This window comes from Schistocerca cancellata, chromosome 12 (assembly GCF_023864275.1).
Source record: "Schistocerca cancellata isolate TAMUIC-IGC-003103 chromosome 12, iqSchCanc2.1, whole genome shotgun sequence".
Lineage (NCBI taxonomy): Eukaryota > Metazoa > Arthropoda > Insecta > Orthoptera > Acrididae > Schistocerca > Schistocerca cancellata.
The window spans coordinates 122496184-122511454 of NC_064637.1; the positions used below are offsets into that span (position 1 = coordinate 122496184).

Sequence of the window (15271 nt, forward strand, 5' to 3'; positions counted from 1 at the left end):
GGCACATCAGAAGTTACTTTTGGAATTGAATTGGTGAAGAATGACAAGCTGCGTTGTGTATGTTAGGAACTCTGCAACTTGTAGCGTCATGTTTACAGAATTTGGTATTTCATTGTATTGTATGTGTGGCGACGAGTGAGTAAATATTAATATGTAATACATAAATGTTTTCATATCAGTACAAGACATAACAAGCCATCATTTGAAACTACGAAGGTAATATTGACACTCAACAATATAGTGGCTGCGAGTGGCAGCAGCGATCCTAAAAAGAGACTGTTGGACATCCCTTCCCCCATTAACCATTGACCATTCCGTTGGTGGGGAGGTTTGCGTGCCTCAGCGATTCAGATAGCCGTACCGTAGGTCCGTAGGTGCAACCGCAACAGAGGGGTATCTGTTGTGAGGCCAGACAAACGTGTGGTTCCTGAAGAGGGGCAGCAGCCCTTTCAGTAGTTGCAAGGGCAACAGTCTGGATGATTGAATGAACTGGCCTTGCTGTGCTGGTACTGCGAACGGCGGAAAGCAAGAGGAAACTGCAGCAGTGATTTCTCCCGAGGGCATGCAGCTTTACTGTATGGTTAAATTATGATGGTGTCCTCTTTGATAAAATATTCCGGAGATGAAATAGTCCCCCATTCGGATCTCCGGGCGGGGACTACTCAGGAGAACGTCGTTACCAGGAGAAACAAAACTGGCGATCTACGGATCGGAGCGTGGAACGCCAGACCCCCTAATCGGGGAGGGAGGTTAGAAAATTTAAAAAGGAAAATGGGTAGGTTAAAGTTAGATATACTGGGTTCGGTGGCAGGAGGAGCAAGACTTCTGGTCAGGTGATTGTTCAAATGGCTCTGAGCACTATGGGACTTAACATCTGAGGTCATCAGTCCCCTAGAACTTAGAACTACTTAAACGTAACTAACCTAAGGACATCACACACATCCAAGCCCGAGGCAGGATTCGAACCTGCGACAGTAGTAGTCGCGCGGGGCCAGACTGAAGCGCCTAGAACCGCTCGGCCACACCGACCGGCCAACTTTGGTTTATTGGCAGAATTTTAGGAAAGAGTGGTTGATCTGTAAAGGAGACTGGATATAGGGCGCTGGTAGTTGGTCGTGGTCCGTACCAAGTCGGATTGAAGGACGACATTGAAGCAATTGAGAGGTGGGCTGACAGATATATTAGCGGTAGGTCCGAACAACACGTAAGTGTTACTGAGATGCTACGGGAACTCAGGTGGGAATCTGTGGAGGGAAGGCGACGTTCTGTTTAAAAAAGACAATTGAGAAAAATTGGAGAACTGGTATTTAAGGCTAACTGCCAATCGATTCTGCTGCCACAAACATACAGGGTGTTTAAAAAATGACCGGTATATTTGAAACGGCAATAAAAAGCAAACGAGCAGCAATAGAAATACACCGTTTGTTGCAATATGCATGGGACAACAGTACATTTTCAGGCAGACAAACTTTCGAAATTACATTAGTTACAATTTTCAACAACAGATGGCGCTGCGGTCTGGGAAACTCTATAGTACGATATTTTCCACATATCCACCATGCATAGCAGTAATATGGCGTGGTCTCTGAATGAAATTACCCGAAACCTTTGACAACGTGTCTGGCGGAATGGCTTCACATGCAGATGAGATGTACTGCTTCAACTGTTCAACTGTTTCTGGATTCTGGCGGTACACCTGGTCTTTCAAGTGTCCCCACAGAAAGAAGTCACAGGGGTTCATGTCTGGCGAATAGGGAGGCCAATCCACGCCGCCTCCTGTATGTTTCGGATAGCCCAAAGCAATCACACGATCATCGAAATATTCATTCAGGAAATTAAAGACGTCGGCCGTGCGATGTGGCCGGGCACAATCTTGCATAAACCACGAGGTGTTCGCAGTGTCGTCTAAGGCAGTTTGTACCGCCACAAATTCACGAAGAATGTCCAGATAGCGTGATGCAGTAATCGTTTCGGATCTGAAAAATGGGCCAATGATTCCTTTGGAAGAAATGGCGGCCCAGACCAGTACTTTTTGAGGATGCAGGGACGATGGGACTGCAACATGGGGCTTTTCAGTTCCCCATATGCGCCAGTTCTGTTTATTGACGAAGCCGTCCAGGTAAAAATAAGCTTCGTCAGTAAAGCAAATGCTGCCCACATGCATATCGCCGTCATCAATCCTGTGCACTATATCGTTAGCGAATGTCTCTCGTGCAGCAATGGTAGCGGCGCTGAGGGGTTGCCGCATTTGAATTTTGTATGGATAGAGGTGTAAACTCTGGCGCATGAGACGATACGTGGACGTTGGCGTCATTTGGACGGCAGCTGCAACACGGCGAACGGAAACCCGAGGCCGCTGTCGGATCACCTGCTGCACTAGCTGCGCGTTGCCCTCTGTGGTTGCCGTACGCGGTCGCCCTACCTTTCCAGCACGTTCGTCCGTCACGTTCCCAGTCCGTTGAAATTTTTCAAACAGATCCTTTATTGTATCGCTTTTCGGTCCTTTGGTTACATTAAACCTCCGTTGAAAACTTCGTCTTGTTGCAACAACACTGTGTTCTAGGCGGTGGAATTCCAACACCAGAAAAATCCTCTGTTCTAAGGAATAAACCATGTTGTCCACAGCACACTTGCACGTTGTGAACAGCACACGCTTACAGCAGAAATACGACGTACAAAATGGCGCACCCACAGACTGCGTTGTCTTCTATATCTTTCACATCACTTGCAGCGCCATCTGTTGTTGAAAATTGTAACTACTGTAATTTCGAAAGTTTGTCCGCCTGAAAATGTACTGTTGTCCCAAGCATATTGCAACAAACGGTGTATTTCTATCGCTGCTCGTTTAGTTTTTATTGCCGTTTCAAATATACCGGTCATTTTTGAAACATCCTGTACATTGCGGGTAAGCACCACGAAGATAAGATCCGAGAAATCAGTGCTCACAGAGAGGCATAAAGACAGTCGTCCTTCCCTCGATCTTTTTGCGAATGGAACAGGAAAGGAAATGGCTAGTAGGAGTACGGGTGTAGATGTAGAATGGGAAAATTTAAAACTTCAACCAGCTATTTATTCGGGTGCACTAAGAAACGAGTTGCTTTTTTGAATATTTGTTCCGAATTATTTTCTGTGCGTATCTACTGATGAGCGGAAACAATATGTCCGCTACCCATCTCGAGGCGGAACAGTGACATATGGGGAGTTAATCTAGTCACGATAGGAGCCACAAACGCGCAAGATTGACTGGCCGTGACGAAGGGCATGTTGTTCTTCCCCGGGAACGAGCATTTCGGAAACGGCGAGGCAGGTCGACAGCTTGCACTCTGTTCTCGCGAGCACCTATGCAAAGTGTCTGAAGCCACACCTCGTCACGCAGGAGGAGGTCGGAACGAGCCCTCCCTGTACGAGGTGCATTGAAGTTCTAAGGCCTCCGATTTTTTTTCTCCGGACTGGAAAGAGATAGAAACATGCACATTGTTTTAAAATGAGGCCGCGTTCATTGTCAATACGTCCCAGAGATGGCAGCACCATACGGCAGATGGAATTTTACCGCCAGCGGCGAGAATAAGAACTGTTTTAAATACTTAAAATGGCGACGTTTCCTTACTTGAACAGCGTGCAATCATTCGTTTTCTGAATTTACGTGGTGTGAAACCAATTGAAATTTATCGACAGTTGAAGGAGACATGTGGTGATGGAGTTATGGATGTTTTGAAAGTGCGTTCATGGGTGCGACAGTTTAATGAAGGCAGAACATCGTGTGACAACAAACCGAAACAACCTCGGGCTCGCACAAGCCGGTCTGACGACATGATCGAGAAAGTGGAGAGAATTGTTTTGGGGGATCGCCGAATGACTGTTGAACAGATCGCCTCCAGAGTTGGCATTTCTGTGGGTTCTGTGCCACAATCCTTCATGACGACCTGAAAATGCGAAAAGTGTCATCCAGGTGGGTGCCACGAATGCTGACGGACGACCACATGGCTGCCCGTGTGGCATGTTGCCGAGCAATGTTGACGCGCAACGACAGCATGAATGGGACTTTCCTTTCGTCGGTTGTGACAATGGATGAGACGTGGATGCCATTTTTCAATCCAGAAACAAAGCGCCAGTCAGCTCAATGGAAGCACACACATTCACCGGCACCAAAAAAATTTCGGGTAACCGCCAGTGCTGAAAAAATGATGGTGTCCACGTTCTGGGACAGCGAGGGCGTAATCCTTACCCATTGCGTTCCAAAGGGCACTACGGTAACAGGTGCATCCTACGAAAATGTTTTGAAGAACAAATTCCTTCCTGCACTGCAACAAAAACGTCCGAGAAGGGCTGCGCGCGTGTGCTGTTTCACCAAGACAACGCACCCGCACATCGAGCTAACGTTACGCAACAGTTTCTTCGTGATAACAACTTTGAAGTGATTCCTCATGCTCCCTACTCACCTGACCTGGCTCCTAGTGACTTTTGGCTTTTGTCCAAGAATGAAAGACACTCTCCGTGGCCGCACATTCACCAGCCGTGCTGCTATTGCCTCAGCGATTTTCCAGTGGTCAAAACAGACTCCTAAAGAAGCCTTCGCTGCTGCCTTGGAATCATGGCGTCAGCGTTGTGAAAAATGTGTACGTCTGCAGGGCGATTACGTCGAGAAGTAACGCCAGTTTCATCGATTTCGGGTGAGTAGTTAATTAGAAAAAAAATCGGAGGCCTTAGAACTTGAATGCACCTCGTAAAGCAGGGCAGACGGCGGTGCGTGGCGGACGTGACGACAGTGCTGGTGCAAGCACAGGCTTTCCGGAGCACACTGCTCGGCGCACATCATATCAGACGACCCCTCAGTGCTCCCGCGCCGATCGCATGACACTACGAGATCATCGCCACTGGACCGTGGATCAGTGGAAACGTGTCGCCCGGTCCGATGAATCACCCTTCTAGTTACGCCACAATCGGATGCGCCGTCATCCAGGCGGGCGGCTGCTTGAAACGTGCACGGAGCCACTGACGTAGACCCTCGGGAGCAAGAATATGCTGCGGCGGTCATTCACCTACCATATAGTAAGCGAAGGAACTATGACAGCCCCATGGTCTAAGGGCGGTTTGCGCGGCGCCCCCGTCGGAGATTCGAGTGCTCCCTCGGGTATGGGTGTGTGTTGTCCTTCGTGTATAAACCTAGGGACCGATGACCTCAGCAGCTTGGTCCCATAGGAACTTACCACAAATTTCCAAACTATGACAGCTGTGGATTACGTGACCGTTACTGTGGACCACCGGATTCCCTTCCACCTCGGTGTCTTTTCTGGCTGCGATGCGTCTTGTTGCAGTATAACTGTTCGTGTCTCAGTGCCATATCGTGCTACAGTGGTTTGCGAAGCATGATACTGAACTCACGTTGACGTCTCGTCCACCAGATTCGCCTGATCTGAATCCAGTGGAGCACATCTGGGACGCTGTTGGGCGCCGCTTCGTATGCTGAAACCACCGGTCTGTAATTTACGGGAATTCCCTGTGTTGTGCGTAAACACGTGGTGCCATATACTTCCAAAAACCTGCGATTAACTTGTCGAATCCGTGGCACGCAGAGTCGCTGACGCAAAAAAAAAAAAAAAAAAAAAGAAGGCATGGACAAGTATGAGTAGGACTGGTACTCTGAGGATTCCGTACGAACTTAATTATGCGAACTTAATTATGTATACAGGGAGCTCATCTGTACGTTTTGATGGGTGTCTTCGTGAGTAGCAAAATACGTTCGACTGCACTGACTTAGAAGCTTAGATATTTTACACCGCCGAAGGACCGTAGGTCTTTGTATTTAACATAAATTTCAACTTGATACCTCTACCCGTTCCTAAGAAAAAGTGCTCCTAACATACAGAAATCAAGATGCACAACAAAGTGGTCCTGCAAGGGTTATGTTTTTACTGACTGAGGTACAGAACTCTAAAAAAGGCAAATCAAAACTCCGCTACTCTGTCCTCACACGGACCAGTCAGGACCGGCCGCCAAGTCATCCTCACAAATGACGTTATTTGGATGCGGTATGGTGAGAGTTTAGAGGGGGGAGGGGGGTTCAGCACTCCGCCCTTCGCGTCTGTGTCGGCTTTTCAGACCTTGGAACAGCAAGTACTCAGGTAGATCCTCAGGTGGCAGGATGAGGTTTAAAAATGGTTCAAATGGCTCTGAGCACTATGAGTCATCAGTCCCCTAGAACTTAGAACTGCTGAAACCTAACTAACCGAAGGACATCACACACAGCCATGCCCGAGGCAGGATTCGAACCTGCGACCGTAGCAGTCGCGCGGTTCCGTACTGAAGCGCCTAGAACCGCGGCCGGTATGATGAGGTTTAGTGCAACCTATTTCAGTAATGGGAATTGAACCCTGGTCCTCAGCACGGCAGTCAGCTCTGGAGACACTATTAAGCAGATGGTTATAACATCTTGCTTCGTCCGTGTAAAATTACCTAGTGTTGCCTGGTTGTGTATTTGTTCCAGTGTTTTATTACTCCATCTGCTCCTGCCCCCTCTCTGCCCATCTCCTCTTACCACTCTCTTGGTGCATCTCATGCTGTCCCCTTTCTCTGTCCATCTCCTCCTCTTCTTTGTCTTTGCATCTCCTTGTTGACCCTCTCTTTGTCCATCTTCTTGGCCTCTTTTTCTGTCCCTTTCCCTCACGCTGTCCCTTTCTCTCTGTGCATCTCTTCCACCCCCTATCTATGATCATCTCCTGCTTCCCCCTATCTGTACATCTCCTCCTCCGCCATTCTCTTACATCATCACTCCCGGCCTAATAAGAAATTGTTAGTTCTTACGTCATATACCGGTATTTCTTTCGAGACAGTAAGTGAGTAATATGTGCACGAGCCCGCTCGGCTAGGCGCGCGTACCAACGCACTGCTTCCCGAGCGGGAAGGCGTGCCGGCCCCCGACACGAATCCACCCGGTGGATTAGTGTCGAGGTCCGGTGTGCCAACCAGCCTGTGGATGGTTTTTAAGGCGGTTTTCCATCTGCTTCGGCGAATGCGGGCTCGCTCCCCTTATTCCGCCTCTGTTACTCTATGTCGGCGATTGCTGCGCAAACACTCTCCACGAATGCGTACGCCATAATTATTCTACCACGCAAATATTTGGGGTTAAAACTTGTTTGGTATCAGACGTCCCTGGGGGGGAGGGGGGAAGGAGGGAGGAGGGGGTCCACTGGCAGCCAAACCGCACAGTAACCCTGGATTCGGTGTGGGGCGGCGGTGTGTGTATATGTTTGTATACATACTATATATATATATATATATATATATATATATATATATATATAATTATGTGCGATTGGACCCATACGGATCACGCAAAGCTTTTCCGATTCAATTTTTTAATTCTCCAAACTTCTCTCATTCTTTCCCCATGAATTCTCTTTCTTTCCTCTGTCCATTTTGTCCCCTGTCTCTTGCAATCTTCATTCTCGGGTTGTACTTTCCAACTATTGATTTTTTGCCTGTATACATTTCTGTTTATAACTTCTGAAGAATTTATTTGTGCATTTGCTAGATCTGTTTTGGTTTCTTTTATCCAGGGTATGGTTTTCAATTTTTCAATGTATATTAAAATTTTGTGGGAGAGTCTGGGTGTTGGGAGTCTGTGGATATGACCGTAAAATTTTAGTCTTCTTTTCCGGATGTCTGCGGCGAGGTTAGATAATTTTTCTGTAGTTTTCCGAGACTGTAACCTGTATCCATCTTCAGTTCTTTTTGGGCCAAGAATCTTTCTGATAATTTTGCGTTCCTCTTTCAGGATGCCTTCCAGGTCGCCTTTTCTATGGAGTGTGAGTGTTTCGCTGGCATATAGTGCTTCGGGCTTGATTACTGTATTGTAGTGTCGTATTTTTGAGTGAATGGAGAGACACTTTTTATTGTAGATGTTGTGGGTTTTCCAGTATGCTCTTTTCAGTTTTTGCAGTCGAACTTTTTGTGCAGTTTTCTCTCCCCCTGTGGGTTCTAGGACCTCGCCTAAGTATTTAAAGAATGGAACTCTCTCAATTTGTCCATATTTTGTAGTCAGTTTTTGAGTTTCAAATTTTGAGCAGATGAATTTGGTTTTTTGGAAGGAAATTTGTAGCCCAACTTTTTCGGCGCATTCTTTGAGAATGTCTATCTGTTTAATAGCTGTGGTCTCGTTTTCTGCTAGAATGGCCACGTCATCTGCAAATGCCAAGCATGAAATTTTAATACCATCTTTCGATCTTCCTAGTTGTATAGGCTTCCAGTAATTTTGATTCTTCAGTTCTTTTTCCCATTCTCGGATTACTTTGTCTAAGACAAGGGGTTGAAGAGGAGTGGAGACAAGCCGTCACCTTGTGTGACGCCGGTTTTGATCAGGAAGGGCTCTGATATTTCACCCAGGAATTTTATCTTAGAAGTTGTGTTTGTGAGCGTTTCTTTGGTAAGGTTTAGGGTTTTCGGATCGAGTCCTAGCTCCTCAAGGATAATAAAGAGAGATTGCCTATCGATTGAATCATAAGCCTTTGCGAAATCAACAAAGGAACAAATGATCGGACTGTTTCTGACTGCTTTGTATTTTAGTGTTGTCTTCAAATTGAAAATTTGTTCTGCACAGGATCGGTGAGGGCGAAAGCCAGCTTGGTATTCACCAATACTGTGTTCGAGTTGTTCTTGTGTTCGTTGAAGAAGACAAGCTGAGAGGATTTTATAAGTGACTTGGAGAAGGGAGACTCCTCGATAGTTGTTTATATCTGCCATGTCTCCCTTTTTATGCAGTGGATGAATTAGGGCGCATTTCCAATCTTCTGGTAGTTTTTCTGTCTGCCAAATGTCTGTGATGATTTGAGTGAGTTCTTTGAGGGAATTTGGTCCAAGATTTTTAAGTAGTTCTGCAGTGATATTATCTTCTCCGGATGCCTTGTTGTTTTTCAGTCTGTGAATATGTCTTTGGATCTCCTCTAGTGTAGGTGGTGGGGATTCTGGATTTGTGTAGACAGCAGTTTCTTGAGGGAATCTTGAAGAAGGTTCAGGGCAATTGAGGAGCTCCTCACAGTTTTCCTGATTTGTGAGCGCTAGTTTTCCATCTGGTTTTCTGAAACATAGATTTCGTGAGCCGTATCCATTGGTTCTCCCAGCAAAGGTCTTATAGAAGTCTCGTACATTATAGTTACGGAAATTTTCTTCAATAGACTCACACTGTTCCTTGAGGTACTTCCTCTTGACTTGTCTGATTGTTTTTGCCACTTGTCTTCTGGTGTTGTGGAAGTGATCTAGATTTTCTGGGGATTTTTTACTGTTATACTTCAGAAAGGCTTTCTTTCTTTCTTCCAGCGCTTTTTCACATCCAGAGTCCCACCAGGGGTGTTTTGTGTTCTTTTTCAATGGGATCAGTTCTTTTGCCTTCTTTGTAATTTTTGTTCGAAATTTTTCCCAAGAGTCAGCTGGTTCCTTTTCCCACTCCTCCTTCAGATTGGTTTCTTTGATTGTTCGTGTGTCAAATTTCATCATGTGTGTTTTCTTCGGATAGAATTGTTTTGGGGTGAATTTCACTTTAATGCGTGTTAAGTAGTGGTCTGAGTCAATGTTCGCCCCTCTGCGGACTTGGACATCATGGATCTCTTTCTGTACGAAATAGGAGATGGCAATGTGGTCAATCTGATATTCGCCGATCTCTTGTATGGGGGACCTCCAGGTCTTTTGTTTTCTAGGTTTTTTTCTCAAAGATGTAGACATTATTTTTAGATTATTTTGTTGGTATAGTTCAATAAATCTCAGTCCGTTTCTGTTGGTGAATCTGTATGCTGGATATTTTCCTACAGTTTTTTGGTGTTCTTTCTCTCTGCCAATTTGCGCATTGAAATCTCCCATTAAGATTTTGATATCATCCCGGGGAATTTTGGCCATGACATCTTCAAGTTTAGTCCAGAATTTTTCAGTTTGTAGTTGGCGTTTTTTGTTGTCTATGTTTGTGGGTGCATGAACATTTATCAATGTGTATTTCTTGTTGGCGCACTGGATACGCATGGTCATGAGGCGATTATTTATGGAAGAGACCTCTCTAATTGAGCCTAATATATTTCTGTGCACCGCAAATGCCATGCCCAGGAGTGGCGTACCATTGGTAATTCGTTTGTCAGTCTTGCTCTTGAAGATGCGATAGTTTCCATAGTCTATTGTATTTTCATCCGTGAATCTAGTTTCTTGTAACGCTAAGATCTTAATTTTTTGTTGGTCTAGCTCTGTTACTAAGTTGTGTAATTTTCCAGGTTGAATTAGGGTCTAAATGTTAAAGGTACCAATGTACATGGGAACCTTGGGACGAAGTTTGCTTGAGAACTCTGATCGTGATGGCCCGGGTTCCCCAGAATCCGAAAACCCAGTTGTCGTCTGTCGACGAGTGGATTGGTTACCACCTGGGGTAATTCTGTCATTACTCTCACGAGTCATGATAGCTTGTAAGTTTTGGTCCAGTGTTTCCACTGGGTGTTTAGAACCAGGGATTGTCAGTTCCTGGAGCATATAATACAGCCGCACCTACTAGATGGACAGACGCTGACCTCGCTGCCGCTCGACTCGAGTACAGACGCATTGAGGATTTGGAATGTGAGATTTTTTTTCAAGGTTTTCTCCTATAGATCCGCCGTGTTCTGCGTTAACAGGGTCACCTCGTGTAGGATGTGGCTCTTCACCACGCACGGACGGTCTTGGACGTAGCTTCCTCAGAGGCAAAGGTCTTGCATACCTCCTCAGCTCATCCCTGGGGTGGTGAGGACCAGTACTGAGTCAACCCCAAGCAAAGGTGCTACCTCTACCAACCACCTTGACCCATATATATATATATATATATATATATATATATATATATATATACAGTATGTATGGACTTCCCCTGCATAGAAGCCTCTCTGTTACAGCCTGTACAGCGACGAAAGTAATAGAAGCATCCGACTAGGAGCGGTTGTTAAAGGATAGAAACTCGGCTGGGGGCGGGGAGGCGGCAGGAAGGAACGCCTATCCCCGCCCCCTCCTAGTTGCGTCGCAGGTAGGCGCCGTGACGCAAGCAGCGCTAAGCCAATCGCGGCGCGCCAGCCTTCCGGGGTCTTAGGAAGCCCGGCAAGTGGCGGCCGAAACGACTAGACTAGGGGCCGCGGGAGCGGGCGCGGACAGTCCACCGCCGGCGCCGCAGTCTTCAGGATGCCGGTAAACGCAGACCTGGTGAGTACCCCGTAGCCCGGCGGCTGCGGCGTCAGCGACGGCATGTGTAGATAATGAAACAACGATTACTATTAAACGATGTTATTGTTTTTCAAAATACACGCCTTTGACATCAACACACTTTTGCGTTCTATGAAACCATTCCTTAAAGGAATGATATCACAGTTCCAGGGGCACCTCAGAAACCGAGCGGGCTTTTGTAATGTTCTACTGACTCGACGAAAAATTGATTCCGTGCATTTATTCTTTAATTTTTGGAAACAAAAGGAAATCGTAAGGTAGTAGGTCAGGGCTGTTCGGTCGAGGATCCGTGGTGCTTACTTTTAGTATTCAGTCGTCAGCTTTGCTGTATGTAATGATGCATTGTCGTGATGGAAAATTATTTCCGCCAACTTTTTCAAAAATATGTGTTAGACGGACGTTTGTATACCAGTCGGCGGTAACAGTACATCGATCTTCTAGTGCTATAGTACCAATATGGCCTACTTAAAAAAAAAAAACGATAAAAATTACCAACAATCTTCTATCCCGCACTGAGAATTCACCGCACGTTTCTAGGCTTAGAATCTGTTCGAAAGATCTACTTACATGATTGACTTTTCTTTTCAGGGTCATAACAAAAATCTAAGATTGATCAACAGTTACGATATTGCAAACGAGATCCGAAGCGCCACTTTGAAATTTTTGCAGAGTTTTCCTGCACCAGTCAGTGCATTATTGTTTTTGGTCGGGAGTCATTTCATGTGGATTCTATCGACAGCGAAGTTTTCTCACGTCTAATTGTTGATGTAAGATGTTTTGGATTTGACTCATACCAACGCCCAATGTCGCCCGAATAAATTTATAAGACGTCCGTCGATATTCTTCAGGCGTTATTGCACCAACAGCGGCTATATTTGCATCGGTAACAGCAATTCTTAGACGTCCTTCACGAAATTCATCACTAAAAAGGGGTCTGCGCCTATTCATCACCACCGATTTCGTCGAAATTTATTATATATGCAGGTCTTGGCCAAAAATCAAAATGACAGAAGTGGAAGCTACAGATGACCAACTGTTTAGAAGAAAATAGTGTTTTTGGTTCGGGTAGGGCGAGGTGTGTGCCATTTATATTGACTTAGCTTCCAGGTAGCGGCTGGCGCAGTGAAAAGTGTCCATAACGGTAATCCGACTGTCGTGGGGGTCGATTCCTGATGCAAAAACTATTTTTTATTTTCAATGTTTACGTTTCTTACACTGCACATAAACTTAAATAATCTTCGACTTATTGTAGTTATTGCTATTAAAAAGGACTGAAAAGGAAAGGTAAAGGAAATTTTGGGGTTAGAAATAAATTCCCAGGAAGGGATCGCAGGGCGTGTACGAGAACTTCGTACATAAAATGATCTATACACGCTGAAGTGTTATTCATCGTAAGAACAGGAGAAGCAGTAACTTTCTCAGCAATTTACATACGTTGTAAACGCTGTACTTTTACAACTGCATTCTTGTTTTAAAGTTTATGTAGAAAAACAGACTTGGTTTAGAGAATGAAAAGTTTCAAACTTGGTTTACATTCAGAAAAGATCGACTCTTATCGTACAGTTTGGCAAGAAATCACGCGTAACACGTCGTTTCGCAAAATATAGCCGAGGACAGCTGATGATGTACGAGTACAACCGGAACGTATTTTGATGCAGCGATCTCGGGATGTGATTATATTTTCACCAGGAACCTACAAATCGCGTGTAGCTGCAGAGGGCTGCTCGGAAGTCAAAATGAAACTAACGAAATAACACATCCTGTACGCTTTAATTACAATCCTTTCTTGGGAACGGCGAAGCATGTCGTACTCATGGACGCTGCAAGAACAATCCTTTCTTGGAAAAATATTTCCTATCCCAAATTTTCCTTGTCGGCGTTTTATGAAAATATTAATAAATACGATTTATTGAACATTATTCCGCTATATTTAAAATAAAAAAAATCCGAATAGGGACTCGTTTCAACAATCTTTTGATTACCATCCTGCGCTCTTTCCGTCGCGCCGACCACGGCGTGTCAATTAAACTAACAGCATTCGGCAGTCCCAGACGATCACCCATCCAAATGCTAGCCGAAACCAACAGCGGTTAACTTCGTTGAGGTGGCGCAGTGGTTAGACACTGGACTCGCATTCGGGAGGACGACGGTTCAATCCCGCGTCCGGCCATCCTGATTTAGGTTTTCCGTGATTTCCCTAAATCACTCCAGGCAAATGCCGGGGTGGTTCCTCTGAAAGGGCACGGCCGACTTCCTTCCCTAATCCGATGAGACCGATGACCACGCTGTCTGGTCTCCTTCCCCAAACAACCAACTGGTGTTCCTATTGCGGCCACGCTGTTGGCTGCGCGTCAGCTATTGTAACATACATGCCTCGTGCATCGTCCGGCACGCGCCAAAAATGCTGTTTTCTTCTGATCGGTTGGCCACGTGGAGCTCGCACTTCCGTCACTTTCACTTCTGGCGAAGCCCTGCAGGTATCATAAATATGAACTAAATCGGTGATGACGGGTAGGCGCGGTCCTTTTGTAAGAAAAAAACAAAAACAAAATCAATCTTTCCAGAATTCTCGCTGCACCAGTTTACAAATTGTTGCCTTAGACGGGGATTCTTCGCCCGATACATTTCTATATACTTATATGGATATGGTGTGTGTTCTTTCTGACATCCAACTCAGATACATATTTGGTAACTGCGAAGTATTGCCGGGTTCGCTAGTAAATACAATAAAAAACGAAGCCCTGGTACTAGGTTGAATGGAAAGTACCCTTTGCCGTGCACTTGCACTGATTTCCGCAGCTCAGTTATCACTCTCCTATCCTAGCGTTTACACCGTGGTACAGTGTCCGCTGATTGTTATGATTTGGCAAATTTATTTTTACGTAATTCCAACACTGTGTTGGTATCAACAAATCAGTATATTTCTAATTTATTAATTAGAGTTTCCGTCAGAGTTGCAAATAACATTTATTATTTGTGACTGGTTTCGAACTTTTCACTCTCAAACCATTACATGTATTATGAGACACAATGTTATTAGTAAAACGTGGAATATAACGTTTTCCAACATTTTGTGCGCACAAGTTACAGTAATGCAATAAATATTCTGTGATATATCTGCATTCGTAATGTTTCGCTCAAATGGTAGTGTGCATCACCTCCTCCCCCATTTCTCTCTGTCCATCTCCTCCCCCTCCTATTTTCTCTCTGTGCACCCCCTCGCCCTTCTCTTGGTCCATTTCCTACCGTCGGAGCTTCGAGTCCTCACTCGGGCATGGGTGTGTGTGTTGTCCTTAGCGTAAGTTAGTTTAACTTAGATTAAGTAATGTGTAAGCCTAGGCACCGATGACCTCAGCAGTTTGGTCCCATACGAACTTACGACAAATTTCCAATTTTTTCCATTTCCTGTCCTCTTTCTCTGTCCTCTTATCCCCCCCCCCCCCCCCCGACCACCACCCCTTCTGACCTTGAGCTTTGTTGTATTGTTATTACAAAAGATACCTTTATTGGTTCAAATGGCTCTGAGCACTACGGGACTTAACTACTGTGGTCATCAGTCCCCTAGAACTTAGAACTACTTAAACCTCACTAACCTAAGGACATCACACACATCCATGCCTTAGGCAGGATTCGAACCTGCGACCGCAGCGGTCGCGCGGTTCCAGACTGTAGCGCCTAGAACCGCTCGTCCACTCCGGTCGGCGGTCTGGTGTGCCAGCCAGCCTGTGGATGGTTTTTAAGGCGGTTTTCCATCTGCCTCGGCGAATGCGGGCTGGCTCCTCTTATTCCGCCTCAGTTACATTATGTCGGCGATTGTTGCGCAAACACTGTCTCAATGAACGCGTACACCATAATCCGGCCGGCGATACCTTTATTGTAGGTACTTAAAATGAATGAGTAAACCAGGTCGGATCATGGGTATATGGCGCATGAAAGACATCTCTGAAGCCGATAGATATGTGGGAATAGATTCAATGACAGCATTTCGCGTAGTTTTAATCTGCGAATGGGTAGAATTACAAGTTTCGGACGATTCAGAGTCTGAGAAGCTATA

At 45.5% G+C, this 15271-nt stretch overlaps 1 protein-coding gene across 1 annotated transcript in view; it reads left to right on the forward strand.

Annotated features, from left to right (window-relative positions):
* The first annotated feature begins 11135 nt into the window (after window positions 1-11135).
* LOC126109392 (chaoptin) overlaps window positions 11136-15271 on the forward strand; it is a 331789-nt gene continuing 327653 nt past the window's right edge. The window contains exon 1 of the mRNA XM_049914419.1: window positions 11136-11196. Coding sequence (XP_049770376.1) covers window positions 11176-11196 — 21 coding nt within the window. The 5' untranslated portion in view covers window positions 11136-11175. The remainder of the gene's footprint in view (window positions 11197-15271) is intronic.